Source organism: Cnephaeus nilssonii (assembly GCF_951640355.1).
Source record: "Cnephaeus nilssonii genome assembly, chromosome: 10".
NCBI classification, from domain to species: Eukaryota; Metazoa; Chordata; class Mammalia; order Chiroptera; family Vespertilionidae; genus Cnephaeus; species Cnephaeus nilssonii.
In genome coordinates, this window is record NC_137081.1 from 43937535 (window position 1) to 43961459 (window position 23925).

At 36.4% G+C, this 23925-nt stretch overlaps 1 protein-coding gene across 1 annotated transcript in view; it reads left to right on the top strand.

Moving 5' to 3' along the window:
• OLA1 (Obg like ATPase 1) overlaps nucleotides 1-23925 on the top strand; it is a 153449-nt gene that overhangs the window by 93489 nt on the left and 36035 nt on the right. The window contains exons 5-7 of the mRNA XM_079782405.1: nucleotides 1724-1899; nucleotides 10899-10979; nucleotides 11299-11396. Coding sequence (XP_079638531.1) covers nucleotides 1724-1899; nucleotides 10899-10979; nucleotides 11299-11396 — 355 coding nt within the window. The remainder of the gene's footprint in view (nucleotides 1-1723; nucleotides 1900-10898; nucleotides 10980-11298; nucleotides 11397-23925) is intronic.

The window sequence follows — 23925 nt, forward strand, 5'->3', positions numbered from 1 at the left end:
AGAGTTGGGATTATTGTTTCTCTCTGTTACCCACTTGGTTAAAATTGAGGGTTGTCATTAAGACATTGCCATTTAAAACCTGCTGATACATTTACTGTAGGGATGTTATTGAGGACATCACTATAGTAGTTGCTCATTGGCCCCTACATAAAGACAACTATTTAGGATATTTTTCATTTTGAGTGTCAGAAAAAGTTTAGTTATTTCTATAATTGAACTGACCCTGTTTTCTTTGTTGTTCAGATTGCCGGCAAGCTAACTTTTATTTTTATTTTCCTATTGTATTGTGCCATTTGTGTAAGATGCCTCAGATCATGACAAGAAATACATAATGCTGTCCTTCCAGGGAGACTTTTTTCATACTATTAAAATAATTAAAAATTTACCTAAATCCTGGTCTGTCTCATGTTTATTAATAAGACATAATGCATCTTCTTCACATTTTTTCCTACATCATTCAGTATTGTTCCTATGAATTTGGCACTGTATAATAAAACATTAGTTGTATGTCAAGAAAACTTAAGTAGTATTTTAAATATTTATGTTTTAATTGCAGTAATATATGTATGCTTTATTATTAATGAACAATTCCACATTGAGATACAAAGAGTTTAATTATTTTTAATTTGAAGAAATTATATTTTAAAACCCTTTGTAACCTGTAATGAGAATATTTTGGTCTTTGGTATGTAGAATGAGCTGTAGTCACTATTTCTCCATCAAACTCAAACTGTCTTATGATTCCTATGGTACCTCTATGTAAAATAACGATTCTTTATGTTTGAAAACATCTCAATTTTGGGAGCATAATCTAATTGGTAATTTTAATTAATTTAATTAACAATTTGTTTATGAATTTGTTTATTTTTTATGGGTATGTCATTGCTCTCTATTTGTAATATTTCTTAGTATTTGTTCATTTTTGCAATGCTGTTCTTTATCTGGTAATTTGAGTAAATCCCAGTTGAATTATGTTGCCACATTATGTCTTCAAAAGGGCATAAAGTCAGTACACATGCTTCAGTAATATCTGGTTGTTTTACCCTTATGTTTCCAGTTGGCAATTTGAAATTATGGCTTCAACTGCACTTTAAATATGTGATAATAGCATGTGTTTCTAATAAGGGCCAGCACCATTTTGTTCAGATAGTGTGAATGGTTGTCACTCATATATGACAAATGCACCTTCATCTGGCTTCTTTGATAGCCCCCTAAAAACCATACCCTCAAATCAGGCCGATGAAATTAGCTGCTGTGTAAATTGTGTGTCTGAGTGGTTCATTATCTAATCACCGTCAGGACCACAGTGATAAAGTAGATTGAAGCAGGGAAGAGGTCTGCCAGATGATTTTGCCCGCCTCCCTCAAATCTGGTTTCCCTTGGAAACCCTAATAGTGTTAGAACTTCAGGCTCTCATGCCTGGAATTCAGTACCTTAATGTACCAAACCTGAAAATACCAGTAGTTCTGGAGCATAATTTTCTTTCTGTAAAGATCATAATTTTATTTGTTTCAGTCAGTTTTTGAAATGTTGAAGCTCTTAAATTACTGTTTTGTTGCTAGTGCCCTAAATATTACTAAATAGAAAAAAATTGCTATATCTTACTTGCAAGAATTCAGAATAATTTGTATAATTATTAACCTTATAGGGATTTTTATTCTAATAATGACTTTCTGGATTTTTAAAAATTATTATTTAATTTCTTCCTTTTAATTGATTTTAGGTGCTTTTGAAGATGATGACATCACACATGTTGAAGGAAGTGTAGATCCTATTCGAGATATAGAAATAATACATGAAGAGCTTCAGCTTAAAGATGAAGAAATGATTGGGCCCATTATAGATAAACTAGAAAAAGTGGCTGTGAGAGGAGGAGATAAAAAACTAAAACCTGAATATGTAAGTAAAATTTATAGTTTTAGATACTTAAGTTCATTTTTCTTGATTAAGATTTTAAAATAAAGCACATCAAATATCTAATATTGGTATAGAATTTTAGAATCCAAGGATCTCTTTTGTTAAAAAATTATTGAGAAACTTTATTTTCTTTCGGCAACCAAGTATTATGGTAACAGGCTATTTAAGGTGTTTATTTAAAAAGTCATGTTTAGCTGTAATCTTGAGTGTTTATATGGTTGCTATGTATATCTTCAAAGTGTTAGTGATAGAGAAGTGTGGTCATTGTAGTTATAACATTTTTTAAATAAATTTTTTTATTGATTTCAGAGAGGAAGGGAGAGGGAGAGAGAGAAACATCAATGATGACAGAGAATCATTGATTGGCTGCCTCCTGCACACTCATTACTGGGGATTGAGCCCAAAACTTGTGCATGTGCCCTTGACAGTAATCGAACCTGGGACTCTTCAGTCTGCAGGCTGATGCTCTATCCACTGTACCAAACCGGCTAGGGTTGGAGAAATTATTGAAAATCACCTAGGAGGAAATGTTGTGATAAAAGAGGCTTAGGGAGGTAGAGTTACAAATGCTTTCCCCTTAAATGTTTTTATACTTTGATTTTATTGCTTTTATAAAAATAAACTTGGGAAAATGAACCCCAAAGTTAAAACTATTTATTAAATGTAGCAGACCATTTGAAAATGCAGGAACCAGGAATGTGATTAGAAGTTAGGAAATGGGTTATAAAATTTTCAAAATAAAAATGACAAGTTGCTTAATTAGATGTGGTAATACCACTGTGGGAGTCAGACTATGGTAGGTGGGACTACTTCATGGCTCCTGGAGAAACAGTTATCATAGTAATTATTCTCAGCATAAATGAGGGGGTTTTTTTGACAATGATACTCTTAGGTCAGTGGGAAGGATTGAGATAGTCTCCTTTTTCTTGAATGGGGATGAGAAGCATGAGAATCCATATATATAAAAGGCTAATATGTAAAGTGTCCCCTTGGGAGTTCGACTGGGAGTTCGATCACTCACTATGGCATGCATTGACCACCAGGGGGCAGCGCAGAGCGAAGGAAGGCCCTGGCTGGCAGCCGGAAAACCCTGATCGGCTCTGATCGCTGGCCAGGCCTAGGGACCCTACCCATGCATGAATTTCATGCACTGTGCCTCTAGTGTAAGCATAATTGACCAGGATTAATTGTAATACTGCATAAGATATTTTACTTTCTTGGTTTATAGTAATTATTTTAAGCAAATCATTGTGTTTAATCATAATGCATCTGTATTATAGCACTTGGATCTTCTCCTTGTAGGAAATGGTGTTACATTAGCCACTTTTAAACATTTATGAGTGAAATTCACTTATAGCAGAGTAAAAGTGATTATTCTTAAGCATAACATGTTAGATTTCATTACAAATTGTTAGCTTGCCCCTTCCTTGTTAAAATTTGTGGAAAGTCCTTTTCCTGGAGTGTTTCAAATCAGCATCTAAGGGTATAGGACTTTTTCCTTATTTTTCTGTTGGTAACAAGATTTGGAAGGAAGATATACTAAATATTGAGGTAATTTATATAAGAGGATAGTTATAGAAGAACTGATTTATGGAAAAGGAAAATGCATCGATGAAAATAAAAAAATAAAAATCTATTACATCATGTGAACAAATAGGTATGATCTGATAGACGTAAATCTTGAGTCACTGAATCTGAGAAGAGTTATTTTATTTTTTAATTGGGGACTTTTGTTGTAAGGAACAGAAACTCAGCTTAGACTGTTTTAAGAAATGAATTTTTATTTTTAAAATACAAGGTGAGAAGGAAATCCAAAAATATTCAAGAGCAGGAAGTATGGTATAGTCAGGCCTTTTGGAGTTGAATTCTAAGTCATCCCAGGACAGCACTGTGCGTTTCTCTGGCAGTGCTCTGCGATTCATCTGCTGTTTTATATATTGCTTTTGTTCCTGATTTCTGCATCTTTGTTACTTCTGCTTACTTAGAGTCGGCTTATTTATCACATCGAGGTTTTGTGTGTGTGTGTGTGTGTGTGTGTGTGTGTTTAACGAGACCACTTCATAGGTCAAGTGCCCACTAGTTCTGGCCAGGAGACTATGTGGACTGAGTCAGATTCCTTTAGGAGAATACTGGGAGTAAAGCACCATGTTGGATAATGTATTTAATATACTGTGTAAAATGAGCAGCTGTACATTGTAAGTCCTCAGTGCTCACTGTTATCTGAGGACAGCAGTTCAGAAGTGCAACACTGTTTTAAGACTTCCAGGATAACACAAAAGAATGTATTGTGTTTGAGGCAAGTGTCACAAGAATTAGACTCATTTGAGGCCAGACTACTTTAGATCCATCTATACATGTATATCCTAAGGGAAATTAACTCATATAAGAACTGATGCTATGGTGCATACACTAAAGGCATACTTTTCTGGATATTCCCACCTGTCTACTTTCTCTTTGCCTATAGCCAACCAAACACAGATGGAGAAAATTAAAAATAGGATGTTAGTATCCCCATAAACTCATTATTAGCTACCTTTTCTGTAGAAAGAGGAAGAGTCAGGGATCAGTTCTCTGGTCTCTATAAACAGCAACATTCATCTAGTAGAGCAACAAATGCTTAATATTCTGATTCAGGCAGATCCTAAATCTTAACTTAGAATATACAATGGAGGTCTATTTCATGAGAGAAAGCCCAGCTTGGTCTTGTCTCAATTTGGAATATTTAAAGGGAATACTTGGGCTGGAGCAAGAGGAAGCTGTATTAGTGGACTTTCTAGCCAGACTATTTTGAGCTGGAGGCCTTGCTGCCATTTTTCTAATCTGAATGCATTGTTGGCTGTGCTGTGTTAAAGCACAGGTCAGCTCATCTGAGTGCCACCATCGGGTATTAGGGTAACGGGTTTGGCTAGAGGAAAAGTATCAGGCTTGGAGGCTGTAATTATCACAGAGTAAGAGTGAGTCACCTTGATAAAATGCCAAGTCTATCCATTTAGCCATCAAATTTTAGGATTACAGATGGTGGGCAGAGAATAGATGAAGTCCTTCCTTTACCCTCATCCTGTTAATACACCCTTATTTTTTTCCTATTCTAAAGATAATATACTGATTAAAAATAAAAACAGCATTGTAGTTTTTTAAAAAGAAGGCAGAAAAGGAGAGTCCTCTGGAATCCAGTCTTCTAGAGGTTTCTGTTGTTGACAATTTGATATGGCTCTTATCCAGTTTCATTATTTGAGTGCATTTACTTATACTTATTATATATAGTTTCAAAACCACAAATGGAGTCATATTATGTGTTCTGCCATAAATAGTAATACTTAATGTCTATTGAACTGTGGCAGCTACTTTACATGTATTTTCTCATTTAATTCTTATAATCATCATATTTTAAATTGGGGTTATTACCAGTTTTATAGAAACAAACTTATGTTAAGTAGCAGTCCCAAAGTTACACAGTTAGAAACTGGCAGAGCCAGGGCTTATATCCAAATCTGTTTGATGATAAAATCCATATTCTTAAACTTATTCTGTTGTTCTGAACTTACTTTTTTCACTAAGCAATGTATTTTGGACATTTTCGCGTGTGAATGTATATACAGATATATCTTGTCTTAATGGATAAAAACTGTTCTAAGAATATTCCATAATTTATTAGCAAATCTCCAATTTAGGGGTTTTTAGGTTGTTTCTATCTTTTAAACAATTGATGAGAGAGAGAGAGAGAGAAAAGCGTTGATTTGTTGTTCCACTTATTTTATATATCCGTTGTTTGCTTCTTGTATGTGCTGTGACTGGCAATTGAACCCACAATCTTGACATATCAAGACGATGCTCTAACCACCTGAGCAACCCAGCCAGGGCAAAGGTTGTTTCTAATTTATACCTCTCTTCTGGTGCTAGTATCACACTGTTCTAATTACTGTAGCTTTGTGGTTTATTTTATTTATTTTAGTCTTTTTATTTATTTTTTATTTTTTGAATATATATATGTGTATATATATATATATTTTCTTTTATTGTTTAAAGTATTACAAATAGTAGTACATATGTCTTCTTTTTTTCCCCCCCATTGACCTTCCCCCGGCCTCCCCTACCCCCTGGCACATGCCCTCACCCTCCCCCCCCCCACCCGCAGTGTCTTGCGTCCATTGGTTATGCTCATATGCATGTATACAAGTCCTTTGGTTGATCTCCTCCTCCCCCTTAGCCTTCCTGCTGTAATTTGACAGTCTGTTCGATGCTTCTCTGCTGCTCTATCTATCTTTTTGTTCATCAGGTTATAATGTTCTTTATTATCCATAAATGAGTGAGATCATGTGGTATTTTTCTTTCACTGACTGGCTTATTTCACTTAGCATAATGCTCTCCAGTTCCATCCACGCTGCTACAAATGGTAAGAATTCCTTCTTTTTTACAGCAGCATAGTATTCTATTGTGTAGCAGCATAGTATTCCATTGTGTATTGTGGTTTATTTTAATATATAGTAAAGCAGGACACATTTTTCTCTCTAAACATTTTTATACTCTCACGCAAGTCATTCTTTCAGAATAATGATATATTCAATTTGTAATGTTCTCCAACATCCCTATTGGGATTTAACTGGAATTATGTTAGATAAATGTAGAATTTTTATCTGCACAGTGTTGATCAGAATAGATGAAAATCGAGTGCAGGGTCTGGCTGAAGCAAATTTTAGGTCAGTGTCTGAACCTTGGGTCTGGGAGTCCATGGACCTGGAACATTTACTTTATTGGCTGTTGTTGTTGCATTTGAGTATTGCCACAGAATCACTCACAACCTTTGTTCTTGATTTTTTGGATAATCCCTTTTAAAAGCATTTGGAAGAAATGTGCCATCATCCTTCAAAAGCACATAAACAGAGAACTTTAAATACAGTTTTAGCCCTAGTTGGTTTGGGTCAGTGGATAGAACATTGGCCTGTGGACTGAAGGGTCCCATGTTTGATTCCCGTCAAGGGGCACATGCCCAGGTTGCGGGATCAATCCCCAGTAGAGGTGTATAGGAGGCAGCCGATCAGTGATTCTCTCTCTTCATTGATGTTTCTATCTCTCTCTCCCTCTCCCTTCCTCTCTGAAATCAATAAGAAATATATTTAAAAAAATACAATTTCAGGGTGAGGGAACCCCTGATTCTATGGATTACAGATGAATAATTTCTGCTATGGAAACTGAAGAATATCAAAATAGAGAAGACTAGTAATTACTCTTGGAAAGTCTAGTAAATAACTGGGTTGTATTATTTTATGCAGAGAAAAATATTATTTTTGAGATACATGGATTGACAGATTGTACCCAAAAAGTAAGAATATGGAATTTCTCTGATGACCTTGGAATGAGAATGAAGACTTTGAATAACAACTTTGGGAATTGCTAGGCTAAACAAGGAGCAATTAGGCAGTAAGGAAGACAAAGAGGCCAAGGTGATAGGACAGAACTTGAATTTCGCATCACTTAGATCTGACTTTTAGTCTCAGCTATGCCACTTACTAGCTATGGGAATTTAGGCAAGTCACACATCCTCCCTGACTCTAAATACATTACAGATGCTATTAACAACAACAATATAAAATGCATAAAACATAGAGCATTTTAAAAGTGAAATACAAGGTTCTTGGTAAGAAGAGTCAAAGTAGAAGAGCAAGGTATCTGAGATGTGTTTGTATTAAGTTTCGTTGCAGTTAAAAGATAGTTCAACAAAAGCTAGCTAATTCTTGTAGAATGCTAAGACTAGAAACCTGAATTGAGTTCACTGAGAAAGCCAGTATTGTTGGTAACCTTCAGTGATTTGGAAAAAAGGACTACTGAACAATTGTTCATTTGTGGAAGATGTATACTTATTTGCTTTAAAGGAGTACCCAAAGAATTATATTGCCATTTTGTAGATCACTAGCATTTAATCTTTCAACAATCATAATAACAATGGCCACAACTCACATCGACTGAGAACTTACTCTGTGCCAAAAACTGCACTAAATACTTTACATGCATTATCTCTTTTGATCATCACAGCAACCCCTAGGAGGGTAGATAGTATCCCCATCTGAATTTTATCAGTGAAGTAATAGGTCACAGACCTGGTGAGTGGTAGACCTAGGATTTATTTCCACACTTATCATTAGGCTGTTAACTCTAGAAATAGTATACTCACATCACTGCCATGTAACCAAAAAGTTCAAGTGGCCAGGAATTTTTGTATAATCTCCATCATGTACAGAATTTATTTTGAAAATGAGGAATTTGCTACAGTTATCAAAACAGTCCTCCTATATCTGTATTTATACATCATGATGTTACTAAAGAAATACAAAATCCTAAAATAACTTCTGAGTCGTCAAGCATTAAAACGTTTTATTTTATGTACTTACCGTATTCTATTTGTTAAAAGTAAGTTAGGTATGGACTAGATTATTTTTTCAGTTAACGAAATTCACTGAACTGGAACCCTTTCTTGTTCTAACCATAATTTTATATATACAAGCATAAGAAAAAAAATTCAGTCAATCCATTAAATATTATATACAAATAAGTCCAAATGTTTTCTTTCATCTAATTACAAGTTTTTTAGATAAGGAACATAGTATCTTTTAATTTCTTGCTAAAATTAAAATTAATTTTTACTTAAAGTAAGAAAAACAATGCATTGCAACTGTACCATATAATGATCACTTATGTAACAATCTTATCCGATCAATCTATATTTTGTCTTTAGTAAAACTGACATCTTTTACTAATCTGTCTTTTCCTGGCTATTAAATATTTTGTGGGAATAATTAAGAGAGACCTGAGTACAGAATAAAATACCTTAAATTTTAAGATATTTTTATTTTCAACTGTTCAAAGATAGTGACAAATTTTCTAAAAAGATTTCAATGTGGCTTTAATTAATACACTATTTGGGAACTTTAGTTATGCGTTAATTCTCTTTAAAATTTGAGTGCTTCTAATTTATAATACAGTATTTAGGTGTAAGGGGTGGGGGGTGCCAAAAAGCATTTGTGATAAGACTTTTATGTCTGAAGTGATGGTCTAGTTAATTTAAAATGAGAGAGATATACTGGAATTCCTTCACTGGCATCCAGCATTTATTGAATCCCATTCATTTTGTAAAAATGTTTATAGTTACAAAAGTATTTTATACTTTTTATATAATTAAAATTTAATTTCCTTCCTTATTTTTGGTTTGGCTTTCTTTTGTCTATTTTCTTCTCTTTTCTTTCTTTAATTGAAAAAAAAAACTAATGAAACCAAATATAAGATGGCACCACTGTTTTCTTCTATTGTATAATCTTGTTGCGTATCTCTACATAAGCTGTTCTGGCCACTCATCATAGTAACCAGCTGGGCCATTTCACCTGCTGGAGCCATTAAAGAGGACTCTCTCCCCCTAGATTAATCCCCTCCGACATTAGTTTTTTACACTGACAACTGGAGCAGGCATTCAGAATTTGCAGGTGGCCAGTGTGACGCACATAATTGCCTACAATTTTAGGCAATGAATAAAAATGGTCTACATTACTTGTCAAAGGTTGTATATGCAGTGCCAAGTGAGATCTATGGGAAGCCTTTTAGGGTTTAAAGAACAGTTAATAGCAAGGCTGCACAGGGCTTTTTTAATCATAATGCATTTGTAATATAGCACTTTGATCTTCTCCTTGTAGGAAATGGTGTTACATTAGCCACTTTTAAACATTTATGAGTGAAATTCAGTTATAGAAGAGTAAAAGTGATTATTCTTAAGCAGAGCATGTTAGATTTCATTAAAAGTTTTTAGCTTGCCCCTTCCTTGTTAAAATCTGTGGGAAGTCCTTTTCCTGGAGTGTTTCAAATCAGGATCTAAGGATATAGGACTTTTTCCTTATTTTTTCTGTTATTAACAGCAAGATTTGGAAGGAAGATATACTAATATTGAGGTAATTTATATAAGTGGATATTTATAGAAGAGTAACTGATTTATGGTAAAGGAAAATGCATCGATGAAAATTAAAAAAAACTATTACTAATAATTGTGTATTACAAACAATTTTTAAAATTGCATGTTTTAAACATCCATAAATTATCTTTAACAACAACAAAAAACAGATGACTCTCAAATGCACTTCTTCTGGAAGAGCTAAGTTTGACCTTTCAGACCCTAGAGCCTTTTATTAACACCTGCCTGTAAGGGGAACCTTGCCACACGCAGCTTTTAGATTCAGAACCACAAAACTGATGAGGAAAGGCTTGAAGGGTTCAGTTTGTGTCACTTGCTGTTTGCCGTTTCCATTTCACAGATGATTAATCTTTCTGTGAAGAAAGGCCAGAGAAACAAAGCACATTGGGCTCTTCCTGCAGTTACTCCTTCTGAATGCACACTAGCTTGCTAACTAAAAGGCCTTTAGATTTCCAGCAGAGAGAGATGTTCTGAAAGTGAATGCAGCTGGTTGGAGGTCACCAGTGCAGGGCTCTTGCCATTGTGTAATGGAGGCTTTGGCAGGTTGGAGGGGGATTGTTGGAGTGGGGACAGGAGAAGTGGGCAGGGAGAAGGTGTTGGCAAAAAATTAATTCATATTAAAAAGGGTTATCAATAATAGATTCAAGTTCATCTATTTGTTTGGTTTTCTTTTTACAAAAGAAATTATAATTCAGTCTCTCTCTAGTGTCTCTTCCCCGCTCCCCCCAATTTCCTAATAGTATGTTTATCTTGCAAGTGGCATCACTTGGTAATGTTGAAATATTACTGTCTTTAATAGTTGAATTGTCTTAAAATTTTTAAGACCTTTACTAATTTTCCTAGTATTTCACATTTTATATATTAATATTTTAATGCCACAACATTTCATTGTTATTTAGTTTTATAAAGAGATACTGAAAATAATTATCTGTGTGTCTTAGTTCCCCCTTTAATTTTAGTATTTAGTTGGATTTTAATCTAAATGCTTAGTATTCTTCTTGTATTTACTTTTTTTCTCAATTGTGTATAGGACATAATGTGCAAAGTCAAATCCTGGGTTATAGATCAAAAGAAACCTGTTCGCTTCTATCATGATTGGAATGACAAAGAGGTAAGTTATAAATATTATGCCATTTATTATTGCCTTTGCTTTGATTTCTTAAAGAACAAATTAGAGTTGTCATTATTTTACACTAATAAAATAATTAAATGAATAAAATGAATAAAATTTTATATTATATCTAGTTCAACTTTAGATCTGTCAATGATTGCTTATTCCCAGGCTTATTAATTCTTTTCCCCTGTTCCTGATATTTTATAATAACTAATCTTTTAGAAACAAGATTTATAAAAATGCAAAAGGCTACTTGTTTAACAGTTAAATAGTTATCAAGTTTTAAAAGGGATTATTTTTCTGTTTCTCACTGTAGATTGAAGTGCTGAATAAATACTTATTTCTGACTTCAAAACCAATGGTCTACTTGGTTAATCTTTCTGAAAAAGATTACATTAGAAAGAAAAACAAATGGTAAGTTTTTCCTCCCCAGGTATCCAGACATATCATATCTGTACACAAACACATACATATGTACATACTGCTATGTTGGATTTTAATTTTTTTCCTCTTATTAAAAAATTTAAAATGGATGAGAAAGCTTTGCCTGGGTTTAAATTCTGAGATAAATATTTTAATTGGTTTACACTGAGAGAACTAAAAAAAAAAACAACTAAATTAAGTAATATTGAATCATACATATTTACTTTTCAAATTTAAATTTAATAGACATCATTATTTGTTTTCTTTGCAAAATGAGAATAAATGTAGTTGGAGCAATAACATTTTTTAAGCTAGGAATTTTAGCTGTGTTGATATGTGACTTTAAAATATCTACTTGGGATTAGAGTTGGACATAAATTTTAAAATCCAGATTGAATGCTTTAAAAAAGTTATTTTTAATTTAGAATAAAAACAACTGTGGGGTAGGGGGAGGACCAAATATCTGTTTCAAATACTTTAAAAGTGTGGCAAAGTTAAAAACTATGCATCCATGTATTGATTATAATTTTTGACATGCAACCAAAATGTGCAAAGTTTCCTTTCATTCACTAATAACTTCAAAAAAATCCATATTTTCATATAACATGTGGACATATACGCATTTGGCATAATACTTGCTTTGACTTGCCTCTCTGGACTCTCAGTATTTTATACAAACAAATCAAAACTATCCACAGCAAAATATCTAAATTCCCCTAAAATATATTGTCGGTTTTTTCCTGTACTTCATTAAGTACTTAGATGCACATGGTTTCAATTTTCCATTAAAAATTCTCATTTCCATATGATATCAAAGAGTGAGAAGCTTTAAACTGAAAAATAAACATTCATAGACTGGAAGCCAAAACAATAATTAATGTCAGATGGTTAACTCCAATAAATCATTAGAATAAATTCTGTGAAATTACTGCAACTAAAAATGTCCTGTTAATATTACTATAAGACATTTTGTGTTCCTGATAGAAAGTTGAATTTGACCTCTTTATTGGTAATATTCTAGAAAGCATAAACTTAACATGAAAATTTCGTTCTCACTGGTCAGTGTCCTCCAATAGATAAATTTAAAATAAACAGTCGTGTCTTGTTTCAAATTCTTATAAATTTGATGATTAATGTGTTAAAAATTGTTACCTTTGGGAAAGAATTTTAAATTTATTACTTGACCTTAGTTAATAAATCTTCTCATTATGGTATAAATGGTAAGGTTTCCTGAGGTTCCGTGAAACAATACTGACATCAAAGTATCCATGAAAAGGGATGAGTCAGTTTCCTTGCCCAAAGGGGCTTCTCACACCTGTATTTGGATGATTACAGGTAGAACTCCCTGGCTCTAATTGTATAGTAAATACTATTTCCCATACCCTAATGGTAGACAGACTGCTTGGGAGACGCCAGTCTGTGATTTAGTTGTCGCCAGACACCCCATGTTTTTTTGTGAGACCAGTTGTGATGATGATATGGTTATAGGCAATTGAAAGTAAACTAACTCTTGTCTAAATAGCAAATTTTAATTTATAAAAATGTAGAGGTATGGATGATCCTATTTATAAAACTAAATTTTAGATTTTATGTATAATTAATGATCTGGTTTGGGTTGTGTGTAAGTTTGGAGGGTTGGGGTGGGGGGTTAGCTCTTGTGGAAGTTAGTGTAATTGTAGCTGAAAGATCAAAGACTGGGTAACTGAGTGATGTTCCAGAAGAGAATTTACCACATAGCCATTTTCTGTACAGTTTCTGCCGCCTGCTGTTCCTATTTTCCCTCAGGCTAGCCATTGACTACCCCCTGTGCATCCCTGCTCGTAAAAAATGATTGAGGAAGTATTTGTCATGTATTTATGAGTGGGAAACATTGTGTGATAGGGAATGGCATCTACTGGAGCCAGAAAGATTGCCATTTGCCTTTCATTCACCCACTCTGCTACAGCTTTAAATCCTCTGTTTATGCAACATAGCCTTTGTATAAAAGTGTAGAATAAATTTTTATTATGAAGGATATGAACACTAGGTTTTCATCATTTATAACACTGCAAGCAGATGTAAATAGTTAAAATACATTTTCACTACTAAAGCCTTTTAATTTTTGCTAGCATCTTGTTTGTTTTTTTTGGTAATGTTTATATCTAAGCTTCACTTGCATTAGCTGCTCCCTTAGCAAAAGAAAAGATTTTGCTTTTTAAGATTATTATGTAATGCTACTGAAGCAAATTAAGACTGATGCAGGAAGCAGCAATAAATATTTTCCTGGGTCTTTTAGGTCTAGAAAACTATTTTAAATGGTCGGGAAAGAGGAGATAGGGTTTGTGATTTTGGCCACAAGAGAAAGACTAAAACTCTATTTTAGTGTGTTCAGAAGTAATGAACAATTTAATTATAAAGTTTACTTTAAATTTAAATGGAATGTTATTTTTCAGTCATAGAAAAGAGGGACACATTTTGAAAGATAAAATCTATTGTGTTAGTGAGTAGGTGTATTGACCCTTTGAAAGATGTAAAAACTGGAATGGCTCCAAGCATCTACTCTCTGGTTTTAACAATGATGAATTAGTCATTCTGTTGATTTAAGATCTATCCCCTGAAGAGAAGCTGACATGATAGCAGAGTTACAGTTGTGTTATGATCAGATGACAGCAATCAAGATGTAAAGGAATCCACAGAAAGAGTTTTTTTATTATTACAAATTACTGTTCTTTGAATGAATAAAACTATACAGAAGTAATTGTTTTTTTCGTTGGTGGGAGGCAATGATTTTTGAACACTTGAAGATTTCATTTTTAAAAAAAAAAACAGTGTTACTTATATAATTAAGATGATATTATATGCAGTATTTTCATTTGAGATTGCTACTGAGTCATGGTGTCAAGCAGGTATAGGACATTAGAACTCTGAAACCTTTGCTTAATTAGGGTTTAAATTTCAATCTTTGCATCTTTGCTGTTCTGTTAGTGGTATATTCCATCCAATTATGAAATCAGTAAAACTAATTTTAGATATAGTAGTCCTCCCCTTATCAGCTGGATATGCATTCCAAGACCCCCCAATGGATACCTGAAACTGCAGATAGTATCAAACCCTATATATACTGTTTTTACCCTACATACATACTCTCTGATAAAGTTTAATTTATAAATCACATACTGTAATAAAAGTTATGTGAATGTAGTCTTTCTCTGAAAATATTTTATTGTACTGTACTCACCTTTTCACTTAAAGGAAGCACTTTACAGCTCCTCTTTGACATATCTGAATTGACAGCATCACTAGTCTTGTGATTTGCAGCTATTATTAAGTAAAGTAAGGGTTACTTGAACACCAGCTTTGCAATACTGAGACAGTCAAACTGATAACCGAGATGGCTACTAAGTGACAATGGGCAGGTAGTGTATACAGCATGGAGATACTGGACAAAGGGATGATACATATCCGGCAAGCAGGATAATGTGAGATTTTATCACACTACTCAGAGAAGTACACACTTTAAAACTTGTGAATTTTTTTTTCTGGCATTTTTCCATTTAATATTTTTGCTTGGAGGTTTATTGCTGCTAATTGAAACTGCGGAAAGTGAAACCGTGGATAAGGGGAACTATGTATTTTGTACACCTATGTGGCTTCCAATTATGTTTCAATGTTGTATTCTCTTGCCCCCATCTTTCTTAAAAATTATTGATAAAGGGTAATTTATTTTATTATTTTTTAACTACATGATCTTACTCAACTGGAAAATATAATTGATATTTAGGTTTTGTATGTGTGTATAATGCACATTTACATATGTCCTAGTGGGCTTGTGGTCACTGAATATTACCCTTTAACTAATATATATATATATATATATATATATATATATATATATATATATATATAGAAAGCCAGTGTCCGTGACGACCAGGACGACCAAACGACTGGTCACCCTGAGGTGCATTGAGCACCTTTCCCCCCTGGCCCGCGAGTGGGGTGGGGCGGGACTGGGGACTGGCGAGTGGGCTGAACGGCTGATCTCTTGGTCCCTGCCCCTGGCCCGCAGGCTCCGATGGATCAGTGATGGTGAACGGGGGTGGGTGGCAGGAGGACCGGGCTGGCTGTCAGGCCGTTGGGATCACCAGCTCATCCCCGGCTGCTTGGGGGCTCAGGCCTGCGGGAAAGCAGGCGTCAGCGACCTCACCTCCATGCTTGTGCACCGGGCTGGCCGCTGATGGAACGCACAGCTGGGGATAAGCTGGTGATCCCAACAGCCTGACAGCCCGACGGTGGAGGCAGCATTTGGCCTGCAGACAGGCATACAGGCAGAAAATGGCCCTGATCGCAGGAGGCTAGGCCTAGGGGCCCTACCCGCACGATTCCGTGCACTGGACCTCTAGTCTACACTAATAAAAGAGATACATGCAAATTGACCATCACTCCACTAGGCCCACCAGCCAATCAGGAGCAAGTATGCAAATTAACCCAACAAAGATGGCGCTGCTGGAGTGTCCGGGCCTGTCTGCCTGGCCAGGGGCCGCAGGGGCTGCTCCGCCACTGCTGGAGTGTCCAGGCCTCTTGGCCCAGCCAGGGGTCGTGGGGACCTAGCGGCGAGCCTGGATCCACCCCCTCTGGCGGTGGATCCAGCCTCACCGCTCCGCCGCTGCTGGAGTATCCAGGCCTGTCAGCCTGGCCGGGGGCCACGTGAGCCCAGCGGTGAGGCTGGATCCGCCGCTGTTGGAGTATCTGGGCCTGTCAGCCCCTCCATGAGGCTGGATGCTGCGTCCAGGGGGCACACGCAAATTGTCCCCTCAGGAGTTCGACTGGGAGACCAGGAGTTCGATCACTTGCTATGACGTGCACTGACCACCAGGGGGCGATACAGAATGAAGGAAGACCCCAGCCGGCAGCCGTGGAAGGGAAGCCGCAGCTGGCAGCTGTGGAAGGGAGGCCCTGGCCAGCAGTCAGAAGTCCCCGATCAGCCCTGATTGCCGGCCAGGCCTAGGGACCCTACCCATGCACGAATTTCTTGCACCGGGCCTCTGGTCTATCTATAATAATAAAAGCATAATATGCTAATTAGACCAGACATCCTTCCAGACAAAGCCAGGGCTGCAGCTGCGGGATCCAAGCAGCTGCCGCGGCTGCGAGGGAGGTTATCCAGGCAGCCACCTCGGCTACGAGGGAGGGATCAAGGCAGCCGCTGTGGCTGCGAAGGCCTACTCTTGCATGAATTTCATGCATCGGGCCTCTAGTATTATATAAGAGTCAATTAATCTGAGTGTTGAAATTGATTTAGAATAGGTGGACAAATATTAGTAAAGTCTTTTAAGTTGTATAATCAGTGTGTCAGGCTCACCAAATGAAATTTTGAAAGAAAAAGGTTTTATTAATTCTTACTATACTATAATTCAGTCTCCCCATGTCCACTTTTCTGTTTTTGTTAGTTTTCCACATAATTGTACACAACAACTAAAAATAGTTTGGTGATACTTTACATTATGTGCTGGGTTAGTGGGAGAATTGTAGAGTAAATCCAATATTTTCTTCATTTCTTGAACCATTTATAAGAATTGCAAGTACTATATCTCAGCAACTATGTGTGAAGGGGAAAGTATGTCCGTTTTTTACCTAATTTTATGTGTACATTTATCTATAGATATATACATATATCTATAAATATAAAACTATTTCTGTAAAATGATTTTAAGAAGTCATGAATTTCTGACAAGATTATTCATTGAAGCTAGAAATTTAACACATGCTGCTTTTTTATATAATCACATTGCTATATATTTGATTTACTTGAAACAAATAGAATGGGAATGATTAATTATTTTTAAATAAGTTACTTATTTTAGTTCAGGGGGCTTCTTAAGTAGATTTGAAATTAGGTTCACTTTCATATAAAGTGTTCAGGATATTACATAAAGCAAGATTCACATGTATAAGGTTTTTTAAATGTTTCATTTTAACATCCACTAGTCTGGCATAGTAAAAGTTCTGAAATATCCATGCAATGTTTCTTTGGGGTTATAATTTCTATTTTTTATCACTATGGTTCACAAAATTGGGGGAGGGCGGGTTTGTGTTAGCTTCATGTTGACATACCTAACGTTATGAAGGCTGTGGGAATACGTTATTAATTCTGAGTGTGTTTCACCTACTTGAAATCTATATAAATAAAAGCCTAAGTGACCATTTGACCAGTAGCTATGACGTGCACTGACCACCAGGGCGCAGATGCTCAACGCACAGGCATGGAAACATGGAACAGACTGATGAATCTCAGAGGGAAGGGGATGGAGGGAGGGCGGAAATTGATTAACCAAGGATCTTATATGCATACTAGAGGCCTGGTGTACGGATTCGTGCACCGGTGGGGGTCCCTCGGCCTGACCTGCGGGGATCAGGCCAAAACCGTCAGTCTAACATCCCCCGAGGGGTCCCAGATTGCAAGAGGGCACAGGCCAGGCCGAGGGACTCCACCGGTGAGCAAATCCGTGCACTGGGCCTCTACTTATAACATAATTTTGGTAGGTTTATTTGAACATGTGAGGAGGTTTTTAGTCGAACTACATTTTATAAGCTTTAATTTGTAAGTTTTTTCATAAATTAAATACTTTTTAGTGGTGATTTCTTTGTGAGGATGAGTGCTTAGTTGCTTCTTTGGCAGATATTAAGAGGGTGATAGGGCAGGTCAGGGGTATTCTGGAATTCTAAATTGAGTGATTACCTTTTTTAAAATATGGGATTGATTAAATCAGTAACTCCTATACAAGGTATTTTTAGGTTTGCTAAGGTAAGTTATAAATGAATCTAAAAAGAAAACCTTTAAGACCCTTTCTCCATATTATAATTTCTTGTTTAGGCTACTGGATATTTTTAAATTACATTTGCTTTTTAATTTATATTATAATAAAACTTTGAAATAGTATCATATGCACTATGAATTAGGATTTTTTAATTTTTTAATTTTTTATTTTTTTTACAGAGAGGTGGGGGGGATATCAATTTGTTGTTCCACTTATTTATACATTCATTGGTTTATTCTTGTATGTGCCCTGACTGGGGATCAAAACTGCAATCTTGGCATACTGGGACAAGTAACTGAGCTACCTGGCCAGGGCTGAATTAGGATTATAAATAATTTCTGGTTTTCCTTCTAATATATGGATAAAGGAATAAAATGCCTCATATATATACAGTTGACCCTTGAGCAACACCAGGGTTAGAGGTGCCAACCTCCCTCCCCATCATGCAGTGAAAATTTGCATAGAGCTTTTGACTCCCCCCAAATTTAACTATAGTCGCCCCTCAGTATCCATGGGGGATTGCTTTCAGGATGCCTGCAGATGCTCAAATCCCTTAAATAGAATGGTGTAGAACAATGCATACTGTTGGACCTCCATACCCATGGATTTTCCAACTTCAAATCAAAAATTGTTTTCAATCCATAGTTTGTTGAATCTGTGAATGGGAAACCAAGGGATATGAAGGGCTGACTGTATACTTATTGAAAATAATCCACATACAAGTGGACCTGTACAGTTCAAACCCATGTTCTAGGGTCAGTTGTATTTTTACAACTGTAATTCCATGCTTTGAAACCGTTGTCCTCCAAAACAAAACAAGCAACTGAGAGCCATCTCTATTGTGCAGTAGCAGTAACAATAAGACTTCCTTGATACCACCATTTTCCACGTGACTTTGCCCCATCTCGCTCTCAGATTGGGCCCTATGACTTCACCATTTGCAACTTAGAGGATTTTATCGTCACTCCTTAACTTTCATTAGAGTACATCATTCTTTAATTGTTACAATAGCATAATTTTATGAAACAGATGTGTATTCTTTAAAAAGCCTTTTAAAACAGTTACATTGTGATCTCCTGCATCTGTTTCTGTATTTTTTGAGTTTACCTATGTATGTTGAAGGTAAGGCAGTGAAGGTCAGTAAAGAATCAAAGGAGATCACTTCTAAGGTTTCGTTCCAGTGCTAGAACTTTGTGATTTTAATGAATTGGATTATAGCAATTTCATAAAAAGATGTCCATGCATATATTTTAGTACCTCCTCAAACCTCATATATAGGTTCGTCATGATAGGATTTTTTTCTAACTGTGGAACTATACAGAGCATTCCCAAGGTTGCAAATACCCAATTTATGAGCAACTTCTCTGGTTGGGTTGGAGATAAGACCTGGTTTTCCCCCCTACTCTTATTTCCTCTCTCATATCTCTACCCCTTGAAAATAAGTCTTTTCTGGATCTCACTATGACTTCCTGTTTCCTCATAGTGGACACAGTTGTTGCTCTGGCTGGATTGAGAACAAAGTGGAAAGAAAACCTATTTGTAGCATTGGCATATCTATATTTCATACTAGTTACATTTTTCAAACTATTATATTTCCTTATTCTAACTGAACTAGAAAGCATTTCCCTATCAAAAACATTAGCTTATGAAACACCCTCGAAAGGCTCCTTAATTCACAAGGTAGTAGAAATAGTGCAATTTGGGTGAGACATATTTTGGTATCTGTGACCGTTTTTGTCACCAATCTTTAAATTCTGCTTAAAAATGTGTTCCAAAATAACTGACTTAGGAACTTTTAGCACACCCTGCCTCTAAGTTCAGGGCTGCACATTGGTTTTTGTTCATTCTTTTTAATGTTTTATTAAGAAGAGAACTTAACTTTCAAATTTATGTTCCTTATGAAGACATGAGCTCACTGAGGAGGTATGTACTATGCTTTCTTTTCCTTTTCTAAGCAAATAATCATTGATCCCTCTTGTGTCATATATCGTTCTAGGTAGTGAGCAGAAAAAGCCCCCTCCCCCCCCCCCCCCCCCATAAGACATATAGTCTCATGGCATTATAGATGACCAACAACCAAATATTTAATATAGTGTCAGTAAGTGATTAGGATGATGAATGAAAATAAAGCAGGGTAAGGGAGTGTTATTTTAGTTAGGGTGGTCAAAGAAGGCCTTTGTGAAGTTAGGGAGTGCACTATGAGAGAATTTGAGGGAAGCTCAGTTCAGGGAGAGGGAACAGCAAATGCCAAGTCAAGTCCAATGGAGCATCAAAGACAAGAAAATGTGAAGACACCCACTTGAAAAGAACTTGAAATTCTTATTCACATACATTGTGGTTAAATATATATTAAAACATATCCTAAATTTGTTCTAAAATCTAATTTGGGGTTTTAAGAATGACCATTTATTTTCTAGTTTGCTATAGTTAATCTTATATTTCGATTGCTGTATTTTAAGCAACCTTTCAAGTCATATTTGCAATTATATAGATTTATTTTGAATTTCATGTTTGTTTGTTTTTTCATACTTGTCTAGAAACTTGCTGATCCATAATATCACTCAAAGCATTTTTCTTTTCAAAATCCCTGATGGTCCGGTCTGTGTTGCTCAGTAGTTGAGTGTCAACCTATGAACCAGGAGGTCAGGGTTTGATTCCTGGTCAGTGCACATGCCTGAGTTGTGGGCTTAATCCCCAGGAAGGAGTGTACAAGAGGCAGCCAATCAGTGATTCTCTCTCACTAATAGAGCTTTTGATGTTTTTCTCTTCCTCTCCCTTCTTCTCTGAAATCAATAAAAAAATAAATAAATATATATATATATATATATATATATATATATATATATATATATATATATATTTTTTTTTTTAAATCCCTTGATGTATGGCCTCAAAGAAGTAGATTGAACTGATACTAAGAATAATAATAACCTACATTTGTGAAAACTTCACAGTGTTTCAATTTACATTACTTCATTGGATCTTCAGACAAATCCCGAGATGGCCCATTTGACACCATATTATTTTGGCGTTAAGTTGAATTTTTACTAAAATGAAGCATTTTCATCATTGGTTTAAGCGATCTGCATTTGAGCTTAGGAATGAGGTAAGCTAGCAGAGAGATAAATAAGAGTTGCGTTTCCTAATAAAGACACAAAAGGTACCTTTTCAATGCTTTAAATATTTGTCATGAAAATCAAGAGGGGGGCTTCTGAGTTGGTGAATTTGTGGAGCTCCAGGGAGCATGGAGTGCCTGCAAGGACATGGGAGCTCCATGCTTTTTCCCATACTTTGCTCTGTGCATCTCTGAGTTTTCCTGAATCATATACTTTATAATAAACCAGTGATTTATTGGGGGGGGGGGTGGTAGATTAAGGGGTAGTCATTAATAATTCTGGATGATTATCAACATTTTCTTTAGAAATTCTTAAAAAGAACAGTATACTCAGTAGAAAATACCTTGGGTTTAGTCCATTTTTATATTAAAAGGAAAAGATTGAATAATACATCTGTTAGTAATCCTTTTTTAACTTTTTAAAAATGATTTTCCAGAAAATTTTTTCCAAAGAGCATATCTGGATGTTTGAAATATGAAGGTCAGTAGTACTTTTCATACATAATTTATATTTAAAACTAGAGGCCCGGTGCACAGATTTGTGCACCCGTGGGGTCCCCTGGCCTGGCCTGTGGGGATAAGTGTACCTCTGCACCACTGCAGCCCGGCATTTTACCTGCCAGCTCGTCAGGCTCCAGCCTGCTGTCCGTGTCAATCCTGCACAGCACGAAGTAGTGCACAAAGTGGCAGGCAGCCGGGGAGGAGCCCGAGCCTGGGCTGGGCACCGTGCAGCTCCTGCTCATCCTGGCCCCGCACGCCTGCCGCTGCTGCCCCTGCTCAGGCGTGTAGGGGGAGTGTCTGCGGGAGAGGCTTGTGCTGCCGCATCTGCGCTCCTCAGCCGTGAGCCCACTGTCTGTCAGCTAAGCAGCGCTCCTGCTGTGGGAGCGCACTGTCCACCAGGGGGCAGCACATGGGTTGAGCATCTACCCCCTGGTGGTCAGTGCGTGTCATAGCTACCGGCCGGTCATCTGGTTGTCCGGTTGCTTAGGCTTTTATATATATACTAGTAGCCCATTTGCAGGAAGAATCCTGCAAGCGGCCGCTGCCGCTGCCACCGCCGTTGCCATTGCGTTGCGGCTGCCGTGCCTGCACCCGCGGGCCGCTGCCGCCCGCCCTGCTCCGCCCAACCCGGGCTTTCCCTCTGGCAGCCACCTTGCTTTCTGCTTTTCCTTCCTCTTCCTTCTAAGTTGTCTTCAGTCTTCACTCCTCCCTCCCTCCACGTATGCAAATTAACCGCCATCTTGGTTGGGTAATTTGCATACTCGTCCTGATTGGCTGGTGGGCGTGGCTTGGGCATGGCGAATGTGCGGTCAATTTGCATATTACTATTTTATTAGGTAGGATAGATTGTTACCTTTTAAATTGTGCTATATTTCTTTTGTCTGTTCGCCCCTATCCTCTTATTAAATGGCATTGACTTAGCTTTTTCTGTACCAAACCAAAAGACATATATAGCAAACCACCATGATTATTGAGTTCCTGCTATGTGGCAGGCACCCTTGAGCTTACATATTAGTGAGATGTTAATAGAATAGATGAACCTTATATGAAAATTTTACAAATATTTTTGAAACAGGTATTATCATGACCATTTTACAGATAGGGCAGTTGGAGAAACAGAATATGCCAAGTTCTTATAACAGCCAAGTAGTAGAAATAGACACATTGACTTGAAAGTTTGTGCCTGTTCTACATATGACTGTACAAGCTATATTTGTGAATCTTTAGAATCTTTGAAAATATTGCTTTCATTAATTTTTCCATTCTGCTACATTTTATCTCAGAAAATATCTCCACCAAATTGTTGTAGTTAATAAATGGAAACAGTTCTCAAGATGACAACTGTGTGCTTTTGTTAGGATAATAAGCTTCAACTGCTGTTGTTTTTGCCTTGCCTTGTAATTTTGTTAACTATATAATATTGTTATAGCAATATATTTTAGCACCACTTTAGCATCTATTTTTAAACATACATAAAAATTTTGGTCGAGTAAATACAGTGGCTCATATTGAAACCAAAACCAAAAATTGCATCATGTTGCCAAGTCTAAAGTAGTACTACAGAACCCCAGAAAATATAGCTACAACCACAGGTCAGTTTTTATATGTTAATATGATAAGTAGAATTTGACTTTTTTTTTTCTACCAGCATACCACAACATTTGTTAAGGATAATTCTTCACTGCTGAGGGTGAGAGAGTTAATGTGTAAAGGAACAGGGAATTGAGAACACATCATGAGATAGGACAGTGGCAGGTAGTTCATGTGCCTAAAGTGTTGTTGTATTAGTAGGCAGTATCATCAACATTTACTGAACACTTAACTACATGCCAGTTACACTTAAGACTACCAACAGCCTTTCAAGTAGGTGCCTTTATTATTTTAAGGAACGCAAAGCAAGTATAGAGAGATTGAGAAACCTAACCAAGGTTACATAGCCAGTCAGTGGTGCCTAGATTCAAACCGAAGCAGTTTAAAGCCACAGCTCATGCTCCTCACTACTATGCCATAGTATGTCAGCATTGGGCCATTGGTGATGCTGGAAAAGTATACAAGGCCTGAAAAATAGGTCATATACTACCCATATTTCCTATGACTATGAATTTCATTT